At 36.9% G+C, this 22,872-nt stretch overlaps 2 protein-coding genes across 3 annotated transcripts in view; one reads left to right on the top strand and one right to left on the bottom strand.

Annotated features, from left to right (window-relative positions):
- LOC126807952 (quinone oxidoreductase) overlaps window positions 1-4,676 on the bottom strand; it is an 18,653-nt gene extending 13,977 nt beyond the window's left edge. The window contains exon 1 of one of the 2 annotated variants that reach the window (XM_050532958.1): window positions 4,600-4,676. The gene's annotated coding sequence lies outside the window, so the exon portion shown is untranslated. Of the gene's footprint in view, window positions 1-3,057; window positions 3,236-4,599 lie in introns of those variants that run through there. The other variant, XM_050532948.2, reaches the window with a different exon arrangement.
- A 3,648-nt stretch (window positions 4,677-8,324) lies between these two features.
- Window positions 8,325-21,595, top strand: LOC126807802 (carbohydrate sulfotransferase 11). The gene is made up of 4 exons (XM_050532632.1): window positions 8,325-8,427; window positions 9,447-9,508; window positions 18,366-18,574; window positions 20,488-21,595. The coding sequence occupies exons 1-4, from the start codon at window positions 8,343-8,345 to the stop codon at window positions 21,434-21,436; spliced, it is 1,305 nt and encodes a 434-aa protein (XP_050388589.1). The 5' UTR covers window positions 8,325-8,342; the 3' UTR covers window positions 21,437-21,595.
- The last annotated feature ends 1,277 nt before the right edge of the window (window positions 21,596-22,872 follow it).

The raw sequence follows: 22,872 nt of genomic DNA on the forward strand, positions 1-22,872 counted from the left end.
CTCTGGTTCACATATGTTGATAGATCTGCGCACTAAGGTGGATATCAGGGCTGTTTTAATATAGTGGGGATGGCTGGAATTATAATTAATGTATGGTCTCGTATGATGTAACAGATCTGTTTACCAACGTTCCCCGCCATGAAGCTACAGAAGTTCTCCGCTCCCGAATTGACAATTTAGAAGTTCCACTTGATACCAAATTAACAACTAACAGCATCATCGAACTTATAAACATGTGCCTTGACTCCACTTACTTCACCTGGGGGGATGACATATACCAGCAAATACATGGGTTACCAATGGGAAGCCCCCTCTCACCGATCATGTCCGAAATCTTCTTGACACATTTTGAAGAACGCACCCTCAGCACGTCCCCCATTACCCCCTTGGTTTGGGCTTCGCAAGGTAGATGATACTTTTGTTGTTTTGAAAGAACAAGATGAACCAATGGCCCTGCTTGATCACCTAAACAACCAACACCCCAGGATCAAATTCACCATAGAGACAGAGGAAGAAGACACCCTTCCATTTTTAGATGTCCATGTCCACAAACAAAACAACAAACTGAAAACTAAGATTTATCGTAAACCAACTCACACAGACCAGTACATTAATTATAATTCCAGCCATCCCCACTATATTAAAACAGCCCTGATATCCACCTTAGTGCGCAGATCTATCAACATATGTGAACCAGAGTATCTTGATCATGAATTAGAATACTTACGCAACGTTTTCTGCAACCTAAATAATTACCCCCCAACCATAGTTAATAGACAGATTGAGGCCACCCTAAAAAACAGCATAAGCAACCAACAGAAACAAGAAAATTCCCCTATCAGAATCACCCTACCATTCCATGGAAATCTCACTTACCAGATCAGCCGATTACTAAAGAAATCCAACATTGACACGTCCTTCTCGATCCCCACATCCCTCAAACAGATCTTAAACGCCAGTGGAAAACTGCAACCTACCACTCCCGTGCAACCAAAAGGGGCCATCTACAAAATTAGCTGCTCATGTGATAAGACCTATATCGGGGAAACCAAAAGACCAGTGGATAAAAGAATTTCAGAACACAAGTCCAAAGCCCCAACCAACATATCAGCCATAGCCGAACACTTGAAAGACCATCCAAGACACAAAATAGACTGGGATAAGGTAAAAATTCTGGCTGCTAACCAAAACAATAAGAAAATTAGGAAGTTAAAAGAAGCCATTAACATCAAAAGATTTTCTCCAGAATTAAACAAAGATTTGGGACTATTTATTCCGAGGGCATATGATGAAGTTATCAAATCAGTCAATTACCCTACAATGGGTAACCATTAACTCTCAATAATTATTTTTGAACTTACAACACGTTAATCGCACATCACTATGTTAACCTAGTCCAATCAGTTTTAGCCCAATATCAACCTACAACGCCTTAGCTCGCGATTTCTGTGTTATCCTAGTGCTATTATGCTGTGTTTTAATAACCTTTTAAGTTATTGTGATATTATGCTGAATTACTTTTCAGTCAAGATCCGGTGTTATAAGCCCTTATCAGTTACATACAAGTGGTCTAATGGATTTTTCTCCCCCCCCCCCCCCCAGTTATCACTTTTAATTATGTATATTTTTGATTCCCCCCCCCCCCCCAGTTATTAAATTTTAATAACATATATTCTCTGAACTTTAACACCTTGAATTGTGATTACTATGTTTACTTAGTATATTATAATAAGCCTATATTAGATCCTTCAAACCCTTGGATCAGTTTATTGTGTTATCTTAGTGCTATTATGCTTTGTTTTCATAACATTTTGTGAATGTGGTTTTATTTACAAGACCGTGTGTTTATAAGCTCTATCTGTTATATACTGTTTGTTTAATGTATGGTTTCCCCCTAATCATTTTTCTTTTTCAATATCAGGGTGGTTTTAAGGTTCATGTACAACTATATCCTTGTCATCACACGGTGCTTTTCAGGTCTTTGATGTTAAATATGTCTGTTAATTGGTTGAACTCTTCTAATGATTAGTAATAAGAATGGTTTCGCATTGTACATATATATAGACCCTCAAGTTTACTAAATGTCATTGTGCTTGATAACGATAAGATAATACTTATCGAAACGTCGTGCTTGTGTATAATAAACCAGTGATTGTTGTCCCATATAACTGTATAGATTAACTTATAGTTTACACTTGACGAATACAAAAACTACGCAAGAAGAAACGAAATAAGCACTTTCGGTCGATACCCCGATGGGTTGAAAACTAATCAAATAACTTTTTAATACATTGTTATCTGGGTCCGGTTCCTACGTCGATATAGGGGTGATAAACACGGGCATGTACTTGGTATTATGCCCTTATACGTCTACTTCCAGATGAACTGAACTCTTCATTTCCGAAAAAGTTAATCGATGGCCTATTGAATATTGTACAACAGTTACATGTTTAACACGTGTGAAGTAACCAATAGAGGACCAATGGAAACAATTACCGTTTCAAAGGGTGGAAAAGGTTATTAATTCTCGTTACCATTGCTTCAGGAATATATATCGTAATCCCAGAGAGATTATATTAACGAACAAGAGAGAGAGAGAGAGAGAGGGGGGTGGGGTTTAACGTCCACTCCACCTCGACACAAACTAGGTCATTTAATTTTATTTCAATAATTCGCTTGCGCGCAGGGGTCTTTAGCAGTGGAAGGAAACCGGAGGACCCGGAGAAAACCCACGAGGTCGGACAGGCTCCTTGTCACGTACAACTAGGGATTCGAATCCACGCCAGTTGACTCAATGGCAAGCCGTATGGTACAGCACGCACGTGCTAACCATTCGCCCCCCACCCCCCCTAACGGACAATAAAATTTAAGCAAATACGAATAAATAGTATTACGAAGACGACTCAAACCATAACGAAATACATGTAATAATCATTTTTTTAAAAACACATTTTTATGACATAAACACCTTTAATCACACAATCCTCAAACAAGAAACTTCAGCACCCCACGATCCTCTACATAGTACATACTCGTGTATATAGATTTAATACTCACGTTATAAAATAGAAATTACCATGTAGATGCAGCGTTGTTCAATCAAAAATGTGAACTTATTTGACTACTTTTTGCTAGTATATTCACCCAATAAGTAGATATGTAGTAACGTCCTGTTACGTAGATCTAGTTAACAACTAATAGTAAAGAATTATATTTATCCATATCCTAGTATCACACGTGTTCAACTATCTTATATCCGGCTATGATCACGAATATAAACTTGCACGCCGGGTACTGTGGTGTAATCTGTTTTCTGGGTCAAAATTTTAAAATATAGTCCACCTACATATTACAGATTCAATTCGCATACATGGAAATTAGGGGGGGGGGTCTAGTGGTCTAGAGTGTCGCGCTTCGAGCCCTAGCTTCGAGATAGGGGTGCCTTCTCAACCTCGCGGGTTAACTCCGGGTACTCCGGTTTCTTCCCACAGGAAAGTCCCCTATGCGTGTGCTAAGATAATAAAAAGAAAATAAAGACAACTTGTCTGCGATATCACCCTCGGTGAAAGAGGGCGTTAAACACTATGAACAACAACAATGTGTAGAAATTCCCACACGTCATTTCTTATTAATATATCAACGTAAGATCCACTGCGGACCAGTTTGCCATTATTTACGTGACCCCACCCGTGTTCACTTTCCATTAATGATGATATTATGTGTGTGCACGTATGCACTACATAATCAATGATTTAATAAATTGATAATTTCCTAGAATAAATGAATAAAATAATGACATAAAATATACATAAGGTGCTAATTATGTTGGGTTTTTTTTTTTGTTGTTGTTTTATTATCTCCAGTAATTTACACAATGCATAATATCTAACCAGGACACAAAGTCAACAAATACATGTAAGCATTATCACGATGAAGTAGTCATGAATGTTATCTAAGGGATAGGTATAAATAGACACTAACAAAGTATCGGACATGGAGAGAGAGCCTAACATTATTATGGTACACTTATATTTCAATAATTCGCGCAGGGGGACACTCGAAGTGGGAGGAAACCGGCGAAAACCACAATGTCGGACAGGCTATCCGAAATGGTTCTAAGAAATAGACTGACAATTTTCGTCATTTATGTGTTAGGGCAGGATTATAAAAAAACACTATTCTTATTGCAGGCAATTTATTATGTTCAGCATAGGAAAATACTACGCTGAATTACGGAAATTTACAGAAGATAAGCGAGCATGTGACCATAATTTGAAAATGTATAGAAGTGAAGGCAGTTTGTCTCAGTCTACAGTACCTTCAAGCTCATACTCCTCGCAGTGTCCCGTTTGAAAATACCCTTCGGGCCATTGCTACAGGAATTTGCTACGAGCCAAGCCCTAGGTCTTAAACAGTCACAAAAATAGTCTGGCTTTCTATCATATCTGTGGATTATTATGTAACATGGACGAACAATTTAATGTTAGAATTATAAAATGCTTGTATCGGAGATTGTCCGCTGTTACGATACTGAAGATGTAAAAGAACAGCAATACAAAATGTTATTGATCTTATGATTGGAAAGAAAAAACGTCTTACCACTGGTGATATCGATTCTCTATAACGAATTATAATAATACCACCTAATTAAGCTACTTTCAATTGCATTTCCCCTGACTGTAATTTACTCTCGAATAACGGGTCTCATTTCAGACAACACTCAAAACGTCTCGCGCAGTACCGTTACAATTAAATTATCAATTATTTTCCCTCTAAAATATTTTCAGTAGTGGGACTGTAAGCTCAAATACGACATTCTTACCAAATTAATGCTTAATAATATAGGGTCGTGTAAAATCCCCCATCTCACCTCCACGAAATAGACTTAAATCGGATAGCAATCTCTAAGTACACTGACAATACAGAAGCCTGGACAAACAAACATCTCATATGTTTGACTTATTAATTCTAAAAATAGAAAAGTAAACGTGGGGGTAGGAAGGGAGGTAACTACTTTATGGAGTAAGGCTACTAATTAAATCCCCATTGAATAATATAATGTAATTTGCATGCACCACCTGGGCCTGTAACTGTTCTTTGTGCATTCTGCATAGAGTCTAACCTTTATATAAGCAGAAAAAGACAGTGTGTCCCAGTTATCTGTTCAAAATATTCAAGTGGCGGGAGGGGGGACGTCTCGCAAAGCCCAATGAACCAATAGTGAAAATGTCATAGGTTCATAAGAAATTCCTAAAATGGATATCTGTATATCCCCAGATTTCTCAGCCTCATTAATATTTATCAGACAAAAACCATTCCCAATAAAAGAATAAAGAGAAAGACAATATAATCCACTATTAATAACCCCGAGTTTCCATTAGAGTTGTGGAATGCCCTGGTCTACAATACCTAAACCATTTTAATTAAAATACTAATCCATGTATTTAAGAGTATACCCAGCATTAAGCCAGAAAAACGTCAGAGAGATACTCCCAACTTTCATCAGTTTGTGCGATTTTTCACATGTATTCATACATTGATCAAAAGCGGCTATGTTGGTGATTGTGCCGAAAATATTTACGTTCAGTGGTAGGTGTGTCGTTTTGTATACAACTATGAATAAATATGTCGAAGTTATTTCAGCGATGTAGCAGATTCAGTGTCGGAAACTGTGTGAAAATTCTCGTATCCTTGGAGGTTCCGATTCTGCGAAGGCTTACTGGTTTCTTTTTTTTTTCACCGTCTTATAAAAGTGTGACCCTGAGGTCCGTCAGAGATTACAGGAGTCTGGAATGGTTCTTCAAATCTTTAATACTGGAAAGTTATTATAACAATTATCTACATACACTTACAGGACCGCGGATAACCGACTAGTACTTTATGCTACTAAGTCGGATAGACCTAAATGACTGACGTATCAAGTACACTCACATATTTATATATGGAATTACTTCTAATCACCTGGCTAGACCAAGTGTTGACATAAATAAGCATTGATGTAATAATGTACAATATAAGAAATAAGGTGTGTCCTCACTGTGCCCACTTTTGATTAATCCAATTAAGGTCTAATTAGGATTAGTGGATTAAGCGGATTAGGATTAGGTGTTATAGGTAATTAGATGGAAAAAAACCCAATTTTCGATGTTTTATATATATTTAATAAAAATATAACATACATGGATATATCATACATCAAATTAGCACTTTATAATTTAATGAAAATATAACAATTTTCGATGTTTTATATATAAAATATGTAATAAAAATATAACATGCATGGATATATCATACATCACATTAGCACTTTATAATTTAATGAAAATATAACAAATTTCGATGTTTTATATATAAAATATGTAATAAAAGTATAACATACATGGGTATATCATACATCACACAAAAACAAGATAAACAATGAAAATTTACAATGTAGTTAAACGGACTACGCCATCGGCATACTCGAATACAGTCTTTATACCGTTCTGAAGATCTGTTTTCAGAGTTTGGAGTCGGGTTTCTAGTTGCCTGTACTTTCTTCTCTTAGGCCGTAATTTTCCGTTGGCACCTAACTGGAGAATGGTTACTTCGGAGTAAGCTTGTTCATTCTTAAAAAAAGCCACCAACTTAAAAATATTTGGGTGAGGGGTGGCAATAATGGATGTTATCTTGGAATGCCATCCTTCAACATGGTTCGTTGTGCGTGGACCTTCAGTGTGGAAATGGTTCCACATCATTCTGCCATGCTGCCCCTCCACCCAGAACTCAGTTACGTAATCTGCAAATTGCAACACTCTGGCATCTTGGAGTGGTGCATCATCAAGGGCATGCAGCCATACATCTTCAACCTGCTGTATTGGAATTAATGGTAATGCTGCTGCTTGCTTGAAGAGTTTATTGATTTCTGGCACCCGAGAAAAATCTGCTTGTAGTCCATATTTCTGCGCATTGCGCCAAATACACTGACCAAAGTGAAAAAAACAACCTTTTAGTTCTGACCTCGGCAACACAGTTCTCACAGCATTTTGCATACTAACTTCGAAATCTGTAAACACATGGCCTGGGTTAAGATTAACATTGACAAGTGCCAATGTTTTGTCTCTAACACATCTGAGGAACTCAACATAGACTGGCACAGACTGGTTTGGTTTCCTCTTGCACCTTCGTTTTCATGGCAACGAGAAATTTGTCGACTGCCACCTTGTGTGGGTTAGCAACATGGTTGTGGTTTCTGGAATATTTGGTAATAAAGCCTTGGTGGGTGTTCAGGGTTGCTGGACAACCTTTTATACAACATCTCCAGTATACTCGTTCTGCCTTCCTATTCTTCACTCGGAATTTGTATTCTTCATGGACTAAGTTTTCTCCACCTTGAGCATTGGGGATGTACTGGATGTTTACTTGAACGTTTGCCATGATGAAATATGACAGACTGACTTCTGTGTGTCCTTATAAAGACCGTGTAATGTGTAGGCTTACTGAACATAATTCATATTATATTCAAGTGTCATTTTTTGAATAAAATTCATCACTTTAACGATTACAGTGAGTTCATCTCACCAATTATAAGACTGAATATTTAGTCACTTTCAATATTTGTTTTTTTCCATCTAATTACCTATAACACCTAATCCTAATCCGCTTAATACACTAATCCTAATTAGACCTTAATTGGATTAATCAAAAGTGGGCACAGTGAGATGTAACCAAGAAATAAAACAATGGTAAATAAAACAATTAATAGATTAATCATACGATTGGCATGTTCACGATTATTAACAGTTACTTTCTGTCTGTAAAAGTTTTACAAACAATAAGGGATTATTATAATTTAACATGTCATTAGCATTACATAACATTTCATCATTGGCTAGTCACCTTTCAATAGCACACCTATAATTAATGTTTTAAAGGAATGGAATAGTTATTGTCCCGAGAGTTTAAATAAATTCAATCTGAAGGGTTTCACTTTTAAAATTAATAATGCGTTATCTTAAATATTCAAGATTTAAATTATACTATAACCTGCACGGTTATAAACGTGTCCCTAATGTTTAAAGCCACAGGCAAACTAATAAAATTAAACTAAAGTTCACGTTAAGTCCGGGACTGTCCCTTTAATTGCCATTAATCCTACAGCCATAAAGGAATTTATGCCATTGTATATAAATATATATGGAAAGAAGACCTCTAATAATAAATTTGTGCCCGAGTGATTATTAGGAGTCAATGCTCTAACGCAAGATCAACGTTATGTTGCGCAGAACTAACCAGAACATTGTGCTGCTCCCTCTCCAATCAAACGCGCCCCGCGTTGTTGTAAATATAAACAAAGCGTTAGGATGTTATTCGCACGACTTGTTAGAAGAAACGCCATTGTGGTAATTTGCACCTGTATGCTGTTTGTTGTTATATTTCAAAACACAGGTAAAGTTGATTTACATATTATTAGATATGACGCGAAAATAAGTGTCCCCTTCAGCTTGTTAACAAATCATACCTGATACTGCTGCTACTAAATTATAAATAATCCAACAATCTGTATTTATAAAGAGTTGTGTTTTGTCATCATAAGGCATTCAACATATTAAAAGTCATCTCAGATTGTATGCATATAAAAGACATATGCAACAGAATTACAAAACGTCTCGTGACCATTTGTTTTTCATATCGTGCTGTGTTAGGGAAAACCATTATTTTGCAGGTGGAAAGGGAATATAAATGTCTAATTATTGATAAATGACTATCGTTTGGTGATTAATTTATAGAAGCACAAACCATTGAAAGACGAGTTTGTGCTCCGTAGTGATGTTATATTATTTTGAGGCAGGAATAGGTTTAGCATAGTTTCCGTATTTGTCCGTTGTCTTGGCTTATAATAATGAACACGATGTCTTATAGCTTCTACTTGTCTAAAGTCTAAAAGTATGCGATATAAATGGTGCAATTGCATTACGGAGGATTTGCTTGGCCGAGAAATCTAACGCGCTCGCTTTAGATCATAAGGTTTGTCATTTAGACAAGTGGCCTGGTCAAGTTTTTACTTGATAAGGAGTAGAATCCCCCCCACCCCCAATCTCCACTCACCACCACGCGCAAGAGAATTATTGAAATAATGACCCGTCACTTCTTGACGGACGTTATGATTTAAGGAGCCACGGTGGCTAAGTGAGTAAGAAGCTGGCTCGTTAGCCTGGCGGTCGCGGATAGCTGTCTAGTTGTTCCGGTGGGACGAAACACCGAGGTCCTGTGTACTCATTGGCGTGCAGGTAAAAGATACCTTGGCAGTTGGAATTCGATATTAGAGTAGGCCCTAGCGCCGCTGTCCGGACAAAATCTCCCTCAAATCTCCCTGTATGGAGTATGCCCGTCTTCATTAGCTCAGTCTGAACAGAATAGTAAACCAGTTGCATTTAGTCTGCAGTATTTTTATTTTTTTGTTTCAGTTATTGACAGCCCTGAGTACATCTACAATGAATACCGTCTTCAAGATATCCCAATTAGAAAGGTGAGTAGTCAACTGTTGCTTAAAATAGTGCCAAGTCGAATGATGCCGTAACTGTATTCGTTTGTTCTTTTTAATGTAACAATGCATGGTCAAATGGCAGTGCTGGTAGATCAAACAATCCGTCTCTTTCTTGCTTGACGAAACAATGGGTATAAAGTTAATGTTTTATTCAACAATTAAACGCACATAATTAAATCAATGTGTACTACAATATCCCGAGATAAAATTAAACTTTAATTTATTTTGATACATTTAGTGACAACATAAATGTAGTCATAATTTGTGTATTACATGTATTTCGTTACTTATTATAGTGAAAAATCATAACATGCTTGATTCTATTCGTGCTAAAATACATAACGAATAAAATGACGAAAGAAATGTATTAGAACAACATGCAGTGGTGCAGGACAGAGTGTCTGGCAATGGACATAATGTTTCATTGGACGAAAAACCGAGGTCCCATGTACACATTGGCATGCACGTAAAAGATCCCTTGACAGTTGGAATTCGATATAAGAATAGGCTGTAGCGCCGCTGTCCGGACAAAATTTCCCACGCCAAGGTGTACACGGGACCTCAGTTTTCCTATGTCTCCCAGATGTCTTAATTTATAAGTAGCGATAGTCAAGTAAACTACATTTAACAATTGTAAATGTCAAAATTGGCTATGATATTTTCATAGCAGCAAGCAAAGTGTTTATATTTTCATATTAGCACGCGAAATGTTTATATTTTTCATTTGGAATTTTACGCTATACTTTTATACCTTCTTTTGGTTTATGATATCGGATATCCTGTCCCAGAAAGCAATAGTTAATGGATGTCGCAGATCTATATTTAGAATGCTATCCTCAGTGGCAGCTTCAAGAAAAAAAATCGAGATTAGCCGTTAGATTTATCTGATGATCGATTAAAACTATTAATCTCTGGGGTGTTAGACATAGCAATATAGGCTAGATCACTTCTTAAAAATTCTTCAGTTAAGATTAAAACAATCTTCCAGCTGTAACGTATAGCTTCCAGCAGGTCATCTCTATCCTGAAGGTTAAGCTTGATTCCACGATTTGGTTCAAGTTCATTTCTCAGTTCATTACAAACCCAACTGGAGATAGAGTCCGTGTATATTATAAATGCGTCATACATAAAATCATCTCTTTTCTTTGGGTAAATATATTTTCCAATCATCCTTAAAAGTAGTAACTTCAGTTTCATTTTGTTTTTGATGAAAACAAAGGTTACTATGAGTCTAAGAGCAATGATAGCGAATCCCACAATAGTTAAATTCAGCAAAAAGGACGAAACACATTTTCGGTTGAAAAATGTCCATTGGTTATAAGCTGCTTTGGTGGAGGTGGGTATTCCCGATCTATAACATTTCTAACCATAACAAAAAATGGAATCGCCTCACAGGTACAAATGAATGCGCTTCCCCAGAGGTACAGCTGAATCTTCTTGTTTTGTTCGCATGTTTTCTCTAACATGTCGCTAGTTTGATACCTTAAGGTAGTTATTGCATTATGGTTAAGATATACCGAGTTGAGCTTAATCAACTGGGTTACCTCTGGTATAGTTATAAGGGAGAGAGAGAGAAATGGGGTTTAACGTCCACTCAACACAAACTAGGTCATTTCGGGACTAACATATGGTTAATTTTATTTCATTAATTCGCTTGCGCGTAGGGGTCTTTAGCAGTGGGAAGAAACCGGAGGACCCGGAGAAAACCCACGAGGTTGGACAGGCGACCCTACTCCTTGTCACGTACAATCGGGGATTCGAAACCACGCCAGTCGACTCAATGACAGACTTTATGATACAGCGCGCGCACGCTAACCATTCAGCCATCCACCCCCCCCCCCCATAGTTATAAGGTTATTTTGGGCTAAATTAAGTACTTTCAGTGTTACCATTGAGTTAAATAACTCGTTAGGTAAAAAAAAAACCACAAGACCATTACTAGAAAGTTCGAGATTTTCCAACTTTCTTAAGAGACTGAAAAATCTACGACAATTCTGAGAAAGGACATCGTTTTCTAACAGAGCGTTACTTGCATGCAATGTCTTAAGATTTGGAAACTCATCAAGAAATATCGCATTTATGATGCTTAGAGAATTGCCACTCACATCCCAAATTTCTAAATTGCCAAGTCCAAATACTTTACGTTTCAGATTGTACAGTCCACAATAAGACATATTCAAATAATCAAAATTATTCGCGAAAATAAACTCAACATCAGCTTTCAATTCTTCAATTTTATGTGGTAATCCAGCTACGTTTAAACGTCTTAATTTGTTGGCGATAAAAAATTGGTATTGGTTCTGGAAAATAAAATGTTCTTCGGCTGGTAATGCCCGTATGGAAGCCTATAACTACCATTCATAATTTCTACTTTTCGCCTCTTCAAAACACGAAAGTCGAAAAGTCGAAAAGTAGAAGTTACGACAAAATGTGAAGCGACAACACGCTATACAAGCCAAAATCAACTCGAAAATAGGAAATTAAGAAATAACACACAGCGATAATAGCGCCCCTCGTTTTTTCCTAATTTCTTATTTTCGACTTGCATTTTGGCTTGTATACCGTCTTGTCGACTTTCGACTTAGTCATATTTTTGTATTTATTGATGTCAGTAAGAAGGCGCCAACACGCTATACAAGCCAAAATGCAACTCGAAAAGTAGAAATTAGGAAATTAACACACCACGCTATTAGCGACTTTTCGACTTTTCGCCTCGGAAGTTGTTGTAGTCTCAGTTTTCCAGGTCGCATTAATACTGATTTCTGTCATATTCTATATTTAAACATTTGAAGAACTTGAATCAAGCGAGATAAATTATCATTCTTCATATAGTTATATTATTGAGCAACAATGTCTTCAAATTGGGGAATGGCCGAAGAAAGTCTTCCTCGAAACGTTTAAAAGCCCAACGCATAAAGAAAATATGTTTAAGGGTTTTATAGATCAATAAGTGGATGAAGATTGTTACGCAAATGCCTATTTTGGGCGAAAGTTTACTGCGTGCATTCGAGTATATGTCATTAGAGATGTATCATGCAGACAAGTAGTGTCAATTTTTATTATAAGCACACATACCTGTGGCCATGGCCCAGCCCACCTATCGGTCTGTCTATATTTTCGGCAACTGTAAAAAAGTATTTTGCTCACCTGATCTGTTTTAACTGAAATTTGAAGCCATTGCTATTATTCTCTTACATAGATCACTCAATTTCATTATACTGTAAACGTGCCATAAAATGTAAATTAAGAACTTCTTCTGCAGAAAAAAAAAACCTAATAATTTTAAGAAATAAATTTTGTTGAAAACGAGATAAACTGGTGAACTGTAATCGAACTAGGTCAGGGTGAAGGAACCGGACAACTACTTTTGACATAAGTGGAAACGGAAATGATATTCCATACATTTCTGCTAATTCTTATAGATGACACGGCTTCTTGTTAATTACTTAGAATTGCATGGTATAATAACCTTTCAGATAAAGTATAAATTTTATACAATATCTTTATAATTTTATAGATACCATTATTCAATTTCATTTTTATTCGCGTTCGAGGGGCACACAAAACTAGTTTCAGATATTGTAGTAGAAAAGAATGTTAGAAAATATAACCCCTTGAATAATGGTAATAGTTGGAGCTATTTCAGTGATATAATTTGTCTAAATAAATGATTTCTATAATGTTTTCTTGTTTAATGGTTTAGATTATTATGAAACCGGAGATGATTTTAACCTGCAGGTGCTGATAATTACAGTGTGAAGGAGATACAAGCAGTATCATTTCCGTTTCCATTTCCGTCACTGGACAGATGGCACAATATTTGAAAATAAAAGTATCTAAAATGGCAATGTCACTGTAATTGGTAACTATGTAGATTCAATAATCTAAAAACATTTTGAAAATATAATGAAAATTAAATGGTTATAACATTTTGAAGATTGTGAATTTCAGGCTCTAAAGAATACGGCATTTTATATAAAAAAAAGGAGAAAAAACCTGACCGTAAGTAATATCTCAGAAACTATAGGTAGATCCATGAAATTTGCAGCAATGGAAGAAAGTTCAAGATGTACTTGGTGTAATCAAATTATCTGCTGTATAGTTTTTGTGTTAGGATCTTAAAAATAGGGTCAATGTAATTGCCGCTCAATGCCACAGGTAAAAAGTTAATAAAACCAAACATGTAAATTTATCAGAGCTCTGAAATGTATACACAATCTTTTAAATGGACACACATAGAGAGTTGCCATATTTTTTTATTGTTTATCTTTTCTGTGGCGTCTGCTCAAATTGCATTTTTGACCATACCACGGTACGTAAAGGTCAAACCGAAATGGATAGATGACGGGTCAACCACTGGTCTCATGACTATGGGATGTTCACAAACTCTATTCTTGACGCATTATTAAACTTAAAAATAAAAATATATCTCAGGAATAAATATGAAGAAACAAAATGTAAAAAAAAACCCTTGTGATCTGGACACAAACAAAGAAATTATGTGCCCTTGTGGTCTACCAGTATTTGACCTTCCGTGGATACTACCCCATTCCAATTTCTGTCATATTTCCACTTGCTACGGAGGATTTTCAGAAAATAAAAACTTCAGTCAAATAAAAAATAAATAGGCCAGGTTATCTCAAAACGATAATATCCCCTTTTCCTGTGTTTCTATTGACTTTAAAACTTTAAAACAAGTAGAAAAAGAAACACGAAAATTCTTTCAAAATATTACCAACTGTGATGGTCCGCGGTCGATATCTTTAGGAAAGGTGCCACATGACCAAGTTTCCACCTTTCGAATATTCATGAGGGCCTGACAAGAGCAGCTATCTAGTCGTTCGGATGGGACGAAAAAACGAGGTCCCGTATACACATTCGCGTGCACGTAAAAGATCCTTTAACAGCTGGAATTCGATATAAGATTAGGCCGTAGTGCCGCTGTCCGGGCAAAATTTCCCTCATAGCACACTATGGCGTATGCCCGTCTTCATTAGCCCAGTTCGGAGCAAAACAGTAGGGCGTTAAACCCCATTTTGTTTCATTTCTTGTTTCGGTCAGGGTTTTAGCAGTCTGAAATAGTACAGCCAGCGGTCTCAGTGGCGTTTTCCATCGCTAAAAAAGTCGTCAATTATAAATCAAGTATAAAAAGCACCTTATCCTTAGGTTACATAGACAATTAATTTGATCATCGTGCCAGCCGAAACTTAAGATTTAAATGTTCAAGAGTTCTCAAGGTAATGGCTGAGTCTGGTTATTTTTTAGTATGTCCTGTAGCCTCCTTCCAAATTTCCACCACGTATCAGTACAATATCGGTTTAAACTTTGTATTAATTATCCAAAAGTTACAGACCACGGATTGAGATGAATTTAACATTCAAGTCAGTGGGCCAAACAACTTTTGTCTGGAACCAAAGGGCAAACTAATATTACCTCCTGTATATAGCTATTTAAAAAAGTTGTATTCTGCTTGGTCGAATTCCAGGTGCGTCGTTAAGTTTTAGCCATTTTAATTAAGCATTGAAGACATGGCAAGCAATGGTCGAGTCGACGTGTCACCTGGAACAGTCAGTAGTTCATTAACCGTGTTGACTTCCATGAGAGACGAATTGGCAAATGATAACCATTATAGATGGCTGTAATTCTAGCCTGTTGGTTTGGTTTAGTTTTGGTGTGTGAAGATACCGAAGCCTATTTAATTGTAAAGGTCACATCGGGGCAAGTTGTAAAATTTCGAGGGGCCATGGCAGAACTTACCCCGTTGATTTATATGATGTTATTATATTGTACCTTCTATTCAGTAGTGCTATTTAAATCTATTAGGAAGCCTATAACGACACACTGGAGTTATTTATTGGGGCCAATGATGTCTTTACAAATCGTTATTATTTGGTCAACAATTATCTTCCGTGAATATGTGCATGTTGCCGCGTGATGAGCGGTCTACTTGCTGTAACGATGCCATGCTTTCAACAATAGGGTTACTAATGGTGTAAATATCTTAATAAACCCACCGAAATACCTGGCCAAAATAACATGGCGACGAGGATGTCAAGCAGTTCTTGCGATAAAATTCTTGCGATAAAATTTTTTATGCTGCAGGTACAATACAACAAAAACAAAATAGATCTAATGGCCGTGGCAGATCAAGTTTTCGACGCCCACCACCACAAAGATACAGACGCGATCAACGTAGACAGTAACCGGTAAATAATCAAGGTTTAGACTAATGTTTTCGATGCGGGAGTCACCGTACTAAGGGAAGATTCTACGTAGTTACTGGTGATGACTTATGTGGATTTGATTGTGACAATTTGTGTTACACCTTTTATCACTCAGTTCTCATCGATAACGCCTTCCCATTTGCTAAAAACACCAGACCAGTTGTTTTCGCTCTCGAACAAGAAATGAATGAAGAAATTGACGATTTACTTAACAATAGGATTATTAAGAAAGTACGTCATTCAATTTGGGCTTTCACCGGTAGTGACTACACGCCGAAAGAATAACAAGATTAGACTTTAACAAGAACATTGTTCCTAATAAATACCCATTGCCGAACATTGAAACTTTAATGGGGTCAATTCATAAAGCTTGTTTTATAAAAAAAAAAAGATAGACATGATTAACGCATTATCATCCATTATCTCACCACACAGGAACGTACAACGTTTATAACACCCTTTGCATTGTCCTTTTCGATTAACGAATGTTCCCGGAGGATTCCAAAATATGATTGACATGATTCTTTCAGGTTGTTGCGAAGTATTGTTAGATCAAAGAATTTGGGAAGTGATTACACGTCTTTGTAAAAATGTCCTAACTCTCAAACCAAGAAGTGAACTAGGATTTAGTATTTCGTCTCGTGACAAGTAGAGAAACACGGACAAATCAGTTCAGTAATTCTCGTTCTAATGATAATGATTATGTTTCAAACAAATAAAGTATGATGAAAGATAGATATGATAACAAACATAGAGTTATAAATCATAGATATAAAGTTAACGATTGTGTAGAATTAAAGCTGAACTCCCGATTACAAAACTACAGAAATAATTAAATTTTAAAAAAAGGTAACGCCCAAAACAACCGCCATAATTGTTTTCATTTTGTAGAACAAACATGGCGATCGGTTTGGGAGGACAAACAAACAGGCAGGCCACGTCCATTTTCAGTATATGCCGTGTCAAGCGAAGTGTCCACATCCGGTTAGCTAATCAACTACCAATTACCTCCTGACTGATCGAAGTTTTTTCAGCTTACAGAAAATATTATTGCTACACAATTATTATGTCTGATAGGTATATATTATTTTAGACGGAATCTATAAATTTGTCAGATTTAGAAAATGCTCCAGCTTTCAAACAGAAAATTGAAAATGGGTAACACTGTATGTGCTTATAATGGACATTAGATGGGTTTGAAGAAAATGTTCAAAACAAGGGTTGGCTGAATTGTGCTACTGTTTTATCCAGGTCAATCATTTTATCATTCAATTAATAGAGGCTATAAACATCCTACCCCACCTTTTTTAAAATGTGTTCTGAGAGATTTAATTGCACCTGTGTTGACATTTAAATGATCGTAAGAATGGTATTTTTCAAAAATAAATAGTTACATGTATGTTGCTCATTTCAAGTGTTTCTAACACTTTTTGTTTAGAGCCAAACTTAGAATTCTGGTGCATTTCTGGCCAATGAGACCACACCCTGATAAAGAAATAGTGTAAAGGTGTAAATATCAGCTTATCATAGATTCTGATAAGAAAATGTTGAACAGGCGACTCTACTCCTTGGCACGTTCAAGAAGGGAGTCGAAACCACGCCACTTTACTCAATGACAGCCCTTTTGATTTCACGTTTACGCGTTAAACAACTAGACCACCCAACCCACATGTAAAGACAGAATTTTTAAGTTGCTGTATGCTGTATATACCAGTACGGGGTAATTGTTTTATAATAGACCTACATAATGAATTAAATTGTTATATGTTAACTTTTTATCAGATACAATATTCTAGTTGTCGGGGAAAAAATATGATTTTTTTTTATATAAAAATTGTTATCCGTTTTGGCGGGGAAAAAAATGATAACCAGTGTGAGCCCTGATTACACGTATTCAAATGTGACCTGAAATTTAGACACTACAACAACTTTCGTGGCTGACAACACGACAACAAGCCAAAATGATAGGTCGCAAATATCGTGGTGTGTTAATTTCCTAATTTTACTTTTCGAGTTGCATTTTGGCTTGGTATGCGTGCTGACGCCTTCTTAATGACATGGGTAAATGCAAAAATATGACATAGTCAAAAGTCGACATCACGCTACACAAGCTAAAATGCAAGTCAAAAAGTAGAAGTCAAGACAATACCAATGGGGGCTATTATCGCGTTGTGTTTATATCTTAATTTCCTATTTTTGAGTGGCTGTTGGCTTGTATAGCGTGCTGTAGTTTTCGACTTTCGCGTTCTGAAGCGGCGAAATGTAGAAATTACGAATGGTAGTTATGTGCTTCCAATCCATTATCACTTTGTTGTATTGCGTGTTTATCATTCTCCAATTAAAGTCTCGCTATATGGATTTAGGCCAGTAATTCTTCTCACATTGACTTCAGTGATATTAAATCCATTACATTTGTTGGCCTATCGCGAGCTGAAATTTGAACAATGTGTAATAGTAAACGTTGTTACCAGAGTAACTAGTACTGTATACGTAAATCTAGAAAAAATAACCAAAGCCTGTCTGAATTATATTTGTTGTCAAGTTAACGAAAATCGGTCTTTTAATCAGATTGGTCAAGACGTTAAACAACATTTCGTTTCCGTTCATATTTTCAGGTTAAAGGAAGAAACACGATACGAGAAGTTGATCAGAATTACAGTAATTACATGGAAGATATTTTCTCGACCAGACGTAAAAGAATAAGAGACGCCTGTTTATTGGACACTAGTGGTCGTGTACAGGGGTTGATGATATATAAAGCCGCCAACTTGTCGTACTGTGTTGTACCTAAGGCTGGCTGTACATTCTGGAAGAGAATCTTCAGGTGGGTAACCATCATCACTTTGTTTATATGGAAGAGAATGATGACGAATAGAACTCTTTGTGACTTTCATAATCCTTACTTGTTGATCAGTCCGCTTGAGAAGCATGATTATTCAGTAGGACATACTCCGATTCTTGAGCAAAACGTAAACGATAATTACCATGCAAAAGGCATTATAAAGAGGAGATGAAAAAGTTGATATCGTTATTCTTAGATTCTTAGTACCGATTTAGAGGCGAAAGTATCAGGAGGTAAACGCCTATGATTTAGTGAAATTCCTATGTCAATGACCTCGCAGCTAAATAATAATTCTTGAGCAAAACGTAAACGATAATTACCATGCAAAAGGCATTATAAAGAGGAGATGAAAAAGTTGATATCGTTATTCTTAGATTCTTAGTACCGATTTAGAGGCGAAAGTATCAGGAGGTAAACGCCTATGATTTAGTGAAATTCCTATGTCAATGACCTCGCAGCTAAATAATTGTATTAACCTTGTTTAGTAAAATTCGTACTGGTCAATCCTTTTCAATGTTTTAGTATATTATCACTGTTTCCCATCTTGACAAACCTCCCAAATACATGAAGGCAATTGTCTTAAGAAATTACAAGATTTATTATATCCCATGTGTAGCAAATTATAGCACACCAAGTTCAACATTATAACTGTCGACGAATGTATGTAATAATGATCCCACTTTATACACTAAACGAACAGTACATTCCTCTTTTAATACATGTATTATATTCGAACGCTATTGCCAAGAAATAATCTATGCTTCATCTTGTCCAAACTTTAAACGCTGATAACTTCCCTAAGTTAAACAAATAATTGAATGGAATTTCCAATAAAGTCATAGCACACCAAGTTCAACAACATTATAACTGTCGACCATTTGTATGTAATGATTCTACCAACTATACACTAAACGAACAGTACATTCTTCTTTTAATATTATATTTGAACGCTATTGGTAAGAAACAATTTATGCTTCATCTTGTCAAAACTTTAAACGCTGATAACTTCCCTTAGTTAAAAAAATAATTGAAGGAAATTGCCAATATATTTATTTTTATACGCCCACATTTTCATGTGGACGTGTATTATCGTCGCCCCTGTCCCCTGTGTTTGGGGACACTCTACAAGTCACAATTTTTATTCGATTTTGACGAAACTTAAAATATAGGTCTATCTCCCAAAGATCTCGGTTCCTTTCGATATTAGCATATATCGGACCATAACTTCATGGATTATGGCTCCGGGTTGTACGAAAAATCACGTTTTTAGGCTTGTGGACACTCTAGAGATCAAAATTGTCATCTGAATTTGATGAAACTTAAAATGCATGTTTATAGCCCTATGATCTTGGCTCTAGAGGTCACAATTATTATCCGATTTCAAAAAAACGTTTGAGGATACCACCGTCCCACTAAAATGGCACACAGGTTCGAATTTCGTGAAAATCGGACCAAAACTGCCAGATAAAATGGCCGCCCCTCGTACGCAAATAGTGTAAATATATGGTATATAAAGGCTGTAGGATTCCCTACTTTGGCGCTCGTGAGTGGGCTTCGTCGAGGATCGGTCGTTTGACACTTTATCTCAACGATCAGTGCCTGAAATACTGACAGGCTGCATTTCCGGCAGCCTGTTTTTCTAAAATTTCTGGGGGAGGCCCTCCCCACCCGTAGTTGAAGCTCGTGCCTTTCAGGATAAATTAAACCCTATGGCCGATAGGCACTGTATGGCGTTCTAACGATTCAAGCATGGTTAAATGGCCACTAAACCCCACCTAAATTCGAAATAGGACGAATTTATCTTTATGAATGGTGTTAAAATTTATTCTGGAATGTAGGGTCTTTAATTAATTTTATTTTTAACAAACACAATTTTCATATATTTTTTTCTTCAGATTTTTGAATGGTGATACCGGAAACAGTGGAATTATTAGCCCATTCAAGATAAATCGTATGATTGTCCATTATGGTTCCTACAAAAACATGGGACGCCTGTCCTTCTCCAACATGACCGATCGATATTTTGTGTCCAAAACCAACCGTTTGTTAGTGGCCAGGGATCCATATTCTAGGCTGTGGGCTGTGTATCTCGATAAATTCTTCCTCCCCGATTTTTGGAGAAGTCACGGTCAAGTGATTCTACGGAAAAGAATGAAGGAACCTTGGGGTTTAAAAGGTCAACGGAAGATCTGTGCCGGCGATATTTCATTTCAAGAATTTATAAGCTACGTTATCGCAACAGAAAGTAGAGGTTACGGTGGTAATGAGCATTGGGTTCCAATTAATCGACTGTGCAATCCATGTAAGTTTAACCCGGATTTCATCTCAACGATGGAAACATTTACCAGAGATGCTAAATATATATTAAGAAAAGTCGGATTAGAGCGTGTGTTAAAGAATCAACCACATTCGTATTTGAAGGATGAATTACACATGCTAATAAAGTACAACTTTCAATTATTAAAAGAAAAATTTAACAAGAAATGTACGAATCTGTTGACTCTCTGTAAACGCTTATGGAAAGTATTTCAAATGAATGGATTTATCTCCTCAAACGCTCCATTTCCGGAAGTAATTGAGTTCCGGCCTACCTTAGTTGATGCACAACTTTTCTGTGACGAAGTAATGAAGAAAGTTAGAGCCCATAAAATCAGTAGATCAGAGAGGTGGAAGCAGAAACGAGACGCAATGGAAGCCGCATACCGTAAATTACCATTATCTCTTCTTCGCATGATTCCTTATATCTACGAGCATGACTTCCGATTGTTTGGTTATAGGCCCTACCCATCCGGTATATTTAAAAATCATACGGCGTACAAGGATAGACTTGATCAAATAGTTTGAGTGTTTTTCCCATAAGTAGGGTAATGCCAACAGAATTGACTCATTACTGTAAGCAAATATACTAACGATATAAGGCATGGTTTTGAAAGAGTATGCAGACTGAACTTCATTAGACAAACATGTTGTATTCAATGTTTGTAGATTATATATTAACATAATCTGGTGCTTATCATAATAATCATTTAACAAATAATTTTTTTGAATCGACTTGGGGAGTTTGTTTTAATGTGCTTTAGATCATAAGGTCTGTCATTGAGTCAAGTGGCGTAATTTCGATTCCCAGCGTATACGTCGCCTTTCTAACCTCATGGGTTTTCTTCGGGTTCGCGTAAGACGTTGGCTCGCTGACCCGTTTTCGATCCCGGTGTTGGCCGATAAAGTTCATTGGTACTTTCCGGCGTGGTTTCCCCTTGTCAGTGGTGCTGGACAGCGTAAAGGTCCCGTGTGAAATGAGTAGGCCGTAGTGCCGCTTTCCATGCAAAATGATCTTTAGGGTAGAAAACTTGATACTATTTGATGCGTGTGTTAGAGACAGACCACCGTTAAATTTTAAAACACAGAAACTGAGATTTAACACAATATATGACATACATGTACCAAGTACATATACTACGTTAAAGTTTTACTGATTTAATACTATTCAAAAAAAGTAGGGGATATTTGATTTTTAAGTGTTATTAAAGTCACCTAATGAAACTGGCGAAGAAACAAATGACAAAATGAAATGAAGTTCACGTTCATCGATTTATTCCAAATGATCGTTAGACTAAGTAAGGCACAGACTGACCATTATAAGGGTAAAATGATACCCGGGGTCAAACAGCAAAGTTACCACAGCATCACAACCAAGTCAGTAACGGGTAAATCCTCCTCTGTTTGCCAAACAAGCATTGATCCGACGTGGCATACTCCTAATGAGACGTCTAAGGTCATTTTGGTCCAGATTGTCCCATTCCGGTTGCAACGCAGCAGCAAGTTCTTGGACATTGGCAGGACGTTGTTGACGTTGACGTAACCTCTGTCCAAGCATGTCCCAGACATGCTCGATGGGGGAGAGGTCGGGACTCAGTGCTGGCAAAGGTAATGTGGTGATGTTCTGTTGTTGGAGGTAACCTGTAACGATCCTGGCCCTGTGACATCTTGCGTTGTCATCCTGGAAGATGAAACGGCGGCCATGACGTCGTGCGAACGGCACAACATGGACTGCCAAGATGTTGTCCCGGTAGTACTGGCCTGTAACACGCCCTGCAACAACATGTAAAGCCGTTCTTCCAGCAACAGTGATGCCTCCCCACACCATAACAGAACCACCCCCAAATCGATTATGTCTGATGACGTTAACGTCTTGGAAGCGCTCGTTTCGACGACGCCACACCCTCCTACGTCTGTCCAAAAAATCAACAGTGAACCTTGACTCATCTGAAAACATCACATTG

The sequence above is a fragment of the Patella vulgata genome, chromosome 1 (assembly GCF_932274485.2).
Source record: "Patella vulgata chromosome 1, xgPatVulg1.2, whole genome shotgun sequence".
In the NCBI taxonomy this organism is placed as follows: domain Eukaryota; kingdom Metazoa; phylum Mollusca; class Gastropoda; family Patellidae; genus Patella; species Patella vulgata.

Excerpts from the sequence above, each read along its gene's own strand:
- LOC126807802 (XM_050532632.1), top strand. The coding sequence starts at position 8,343 with ATGTTATTCGCACGACTTGTTAGAAGAAACGCCATTGTGGTAATTTGC. Across the intron at positions 9,509-18,365 it reads AAGATATCCCAATTAGAAAG|GTTAAAGGAAGAAACACGAT; the intron begins GTGAGTAGTCAA and ends TCATATTTTCAG. Across the intron at positions 18,575-20,487 it reads TTCTGGAAGAGAATCTTCAG|ATTTTTGAATGGTGATACCG; the intron begins GTGGGTAACCAT and ends TTTTTTCTTCAG.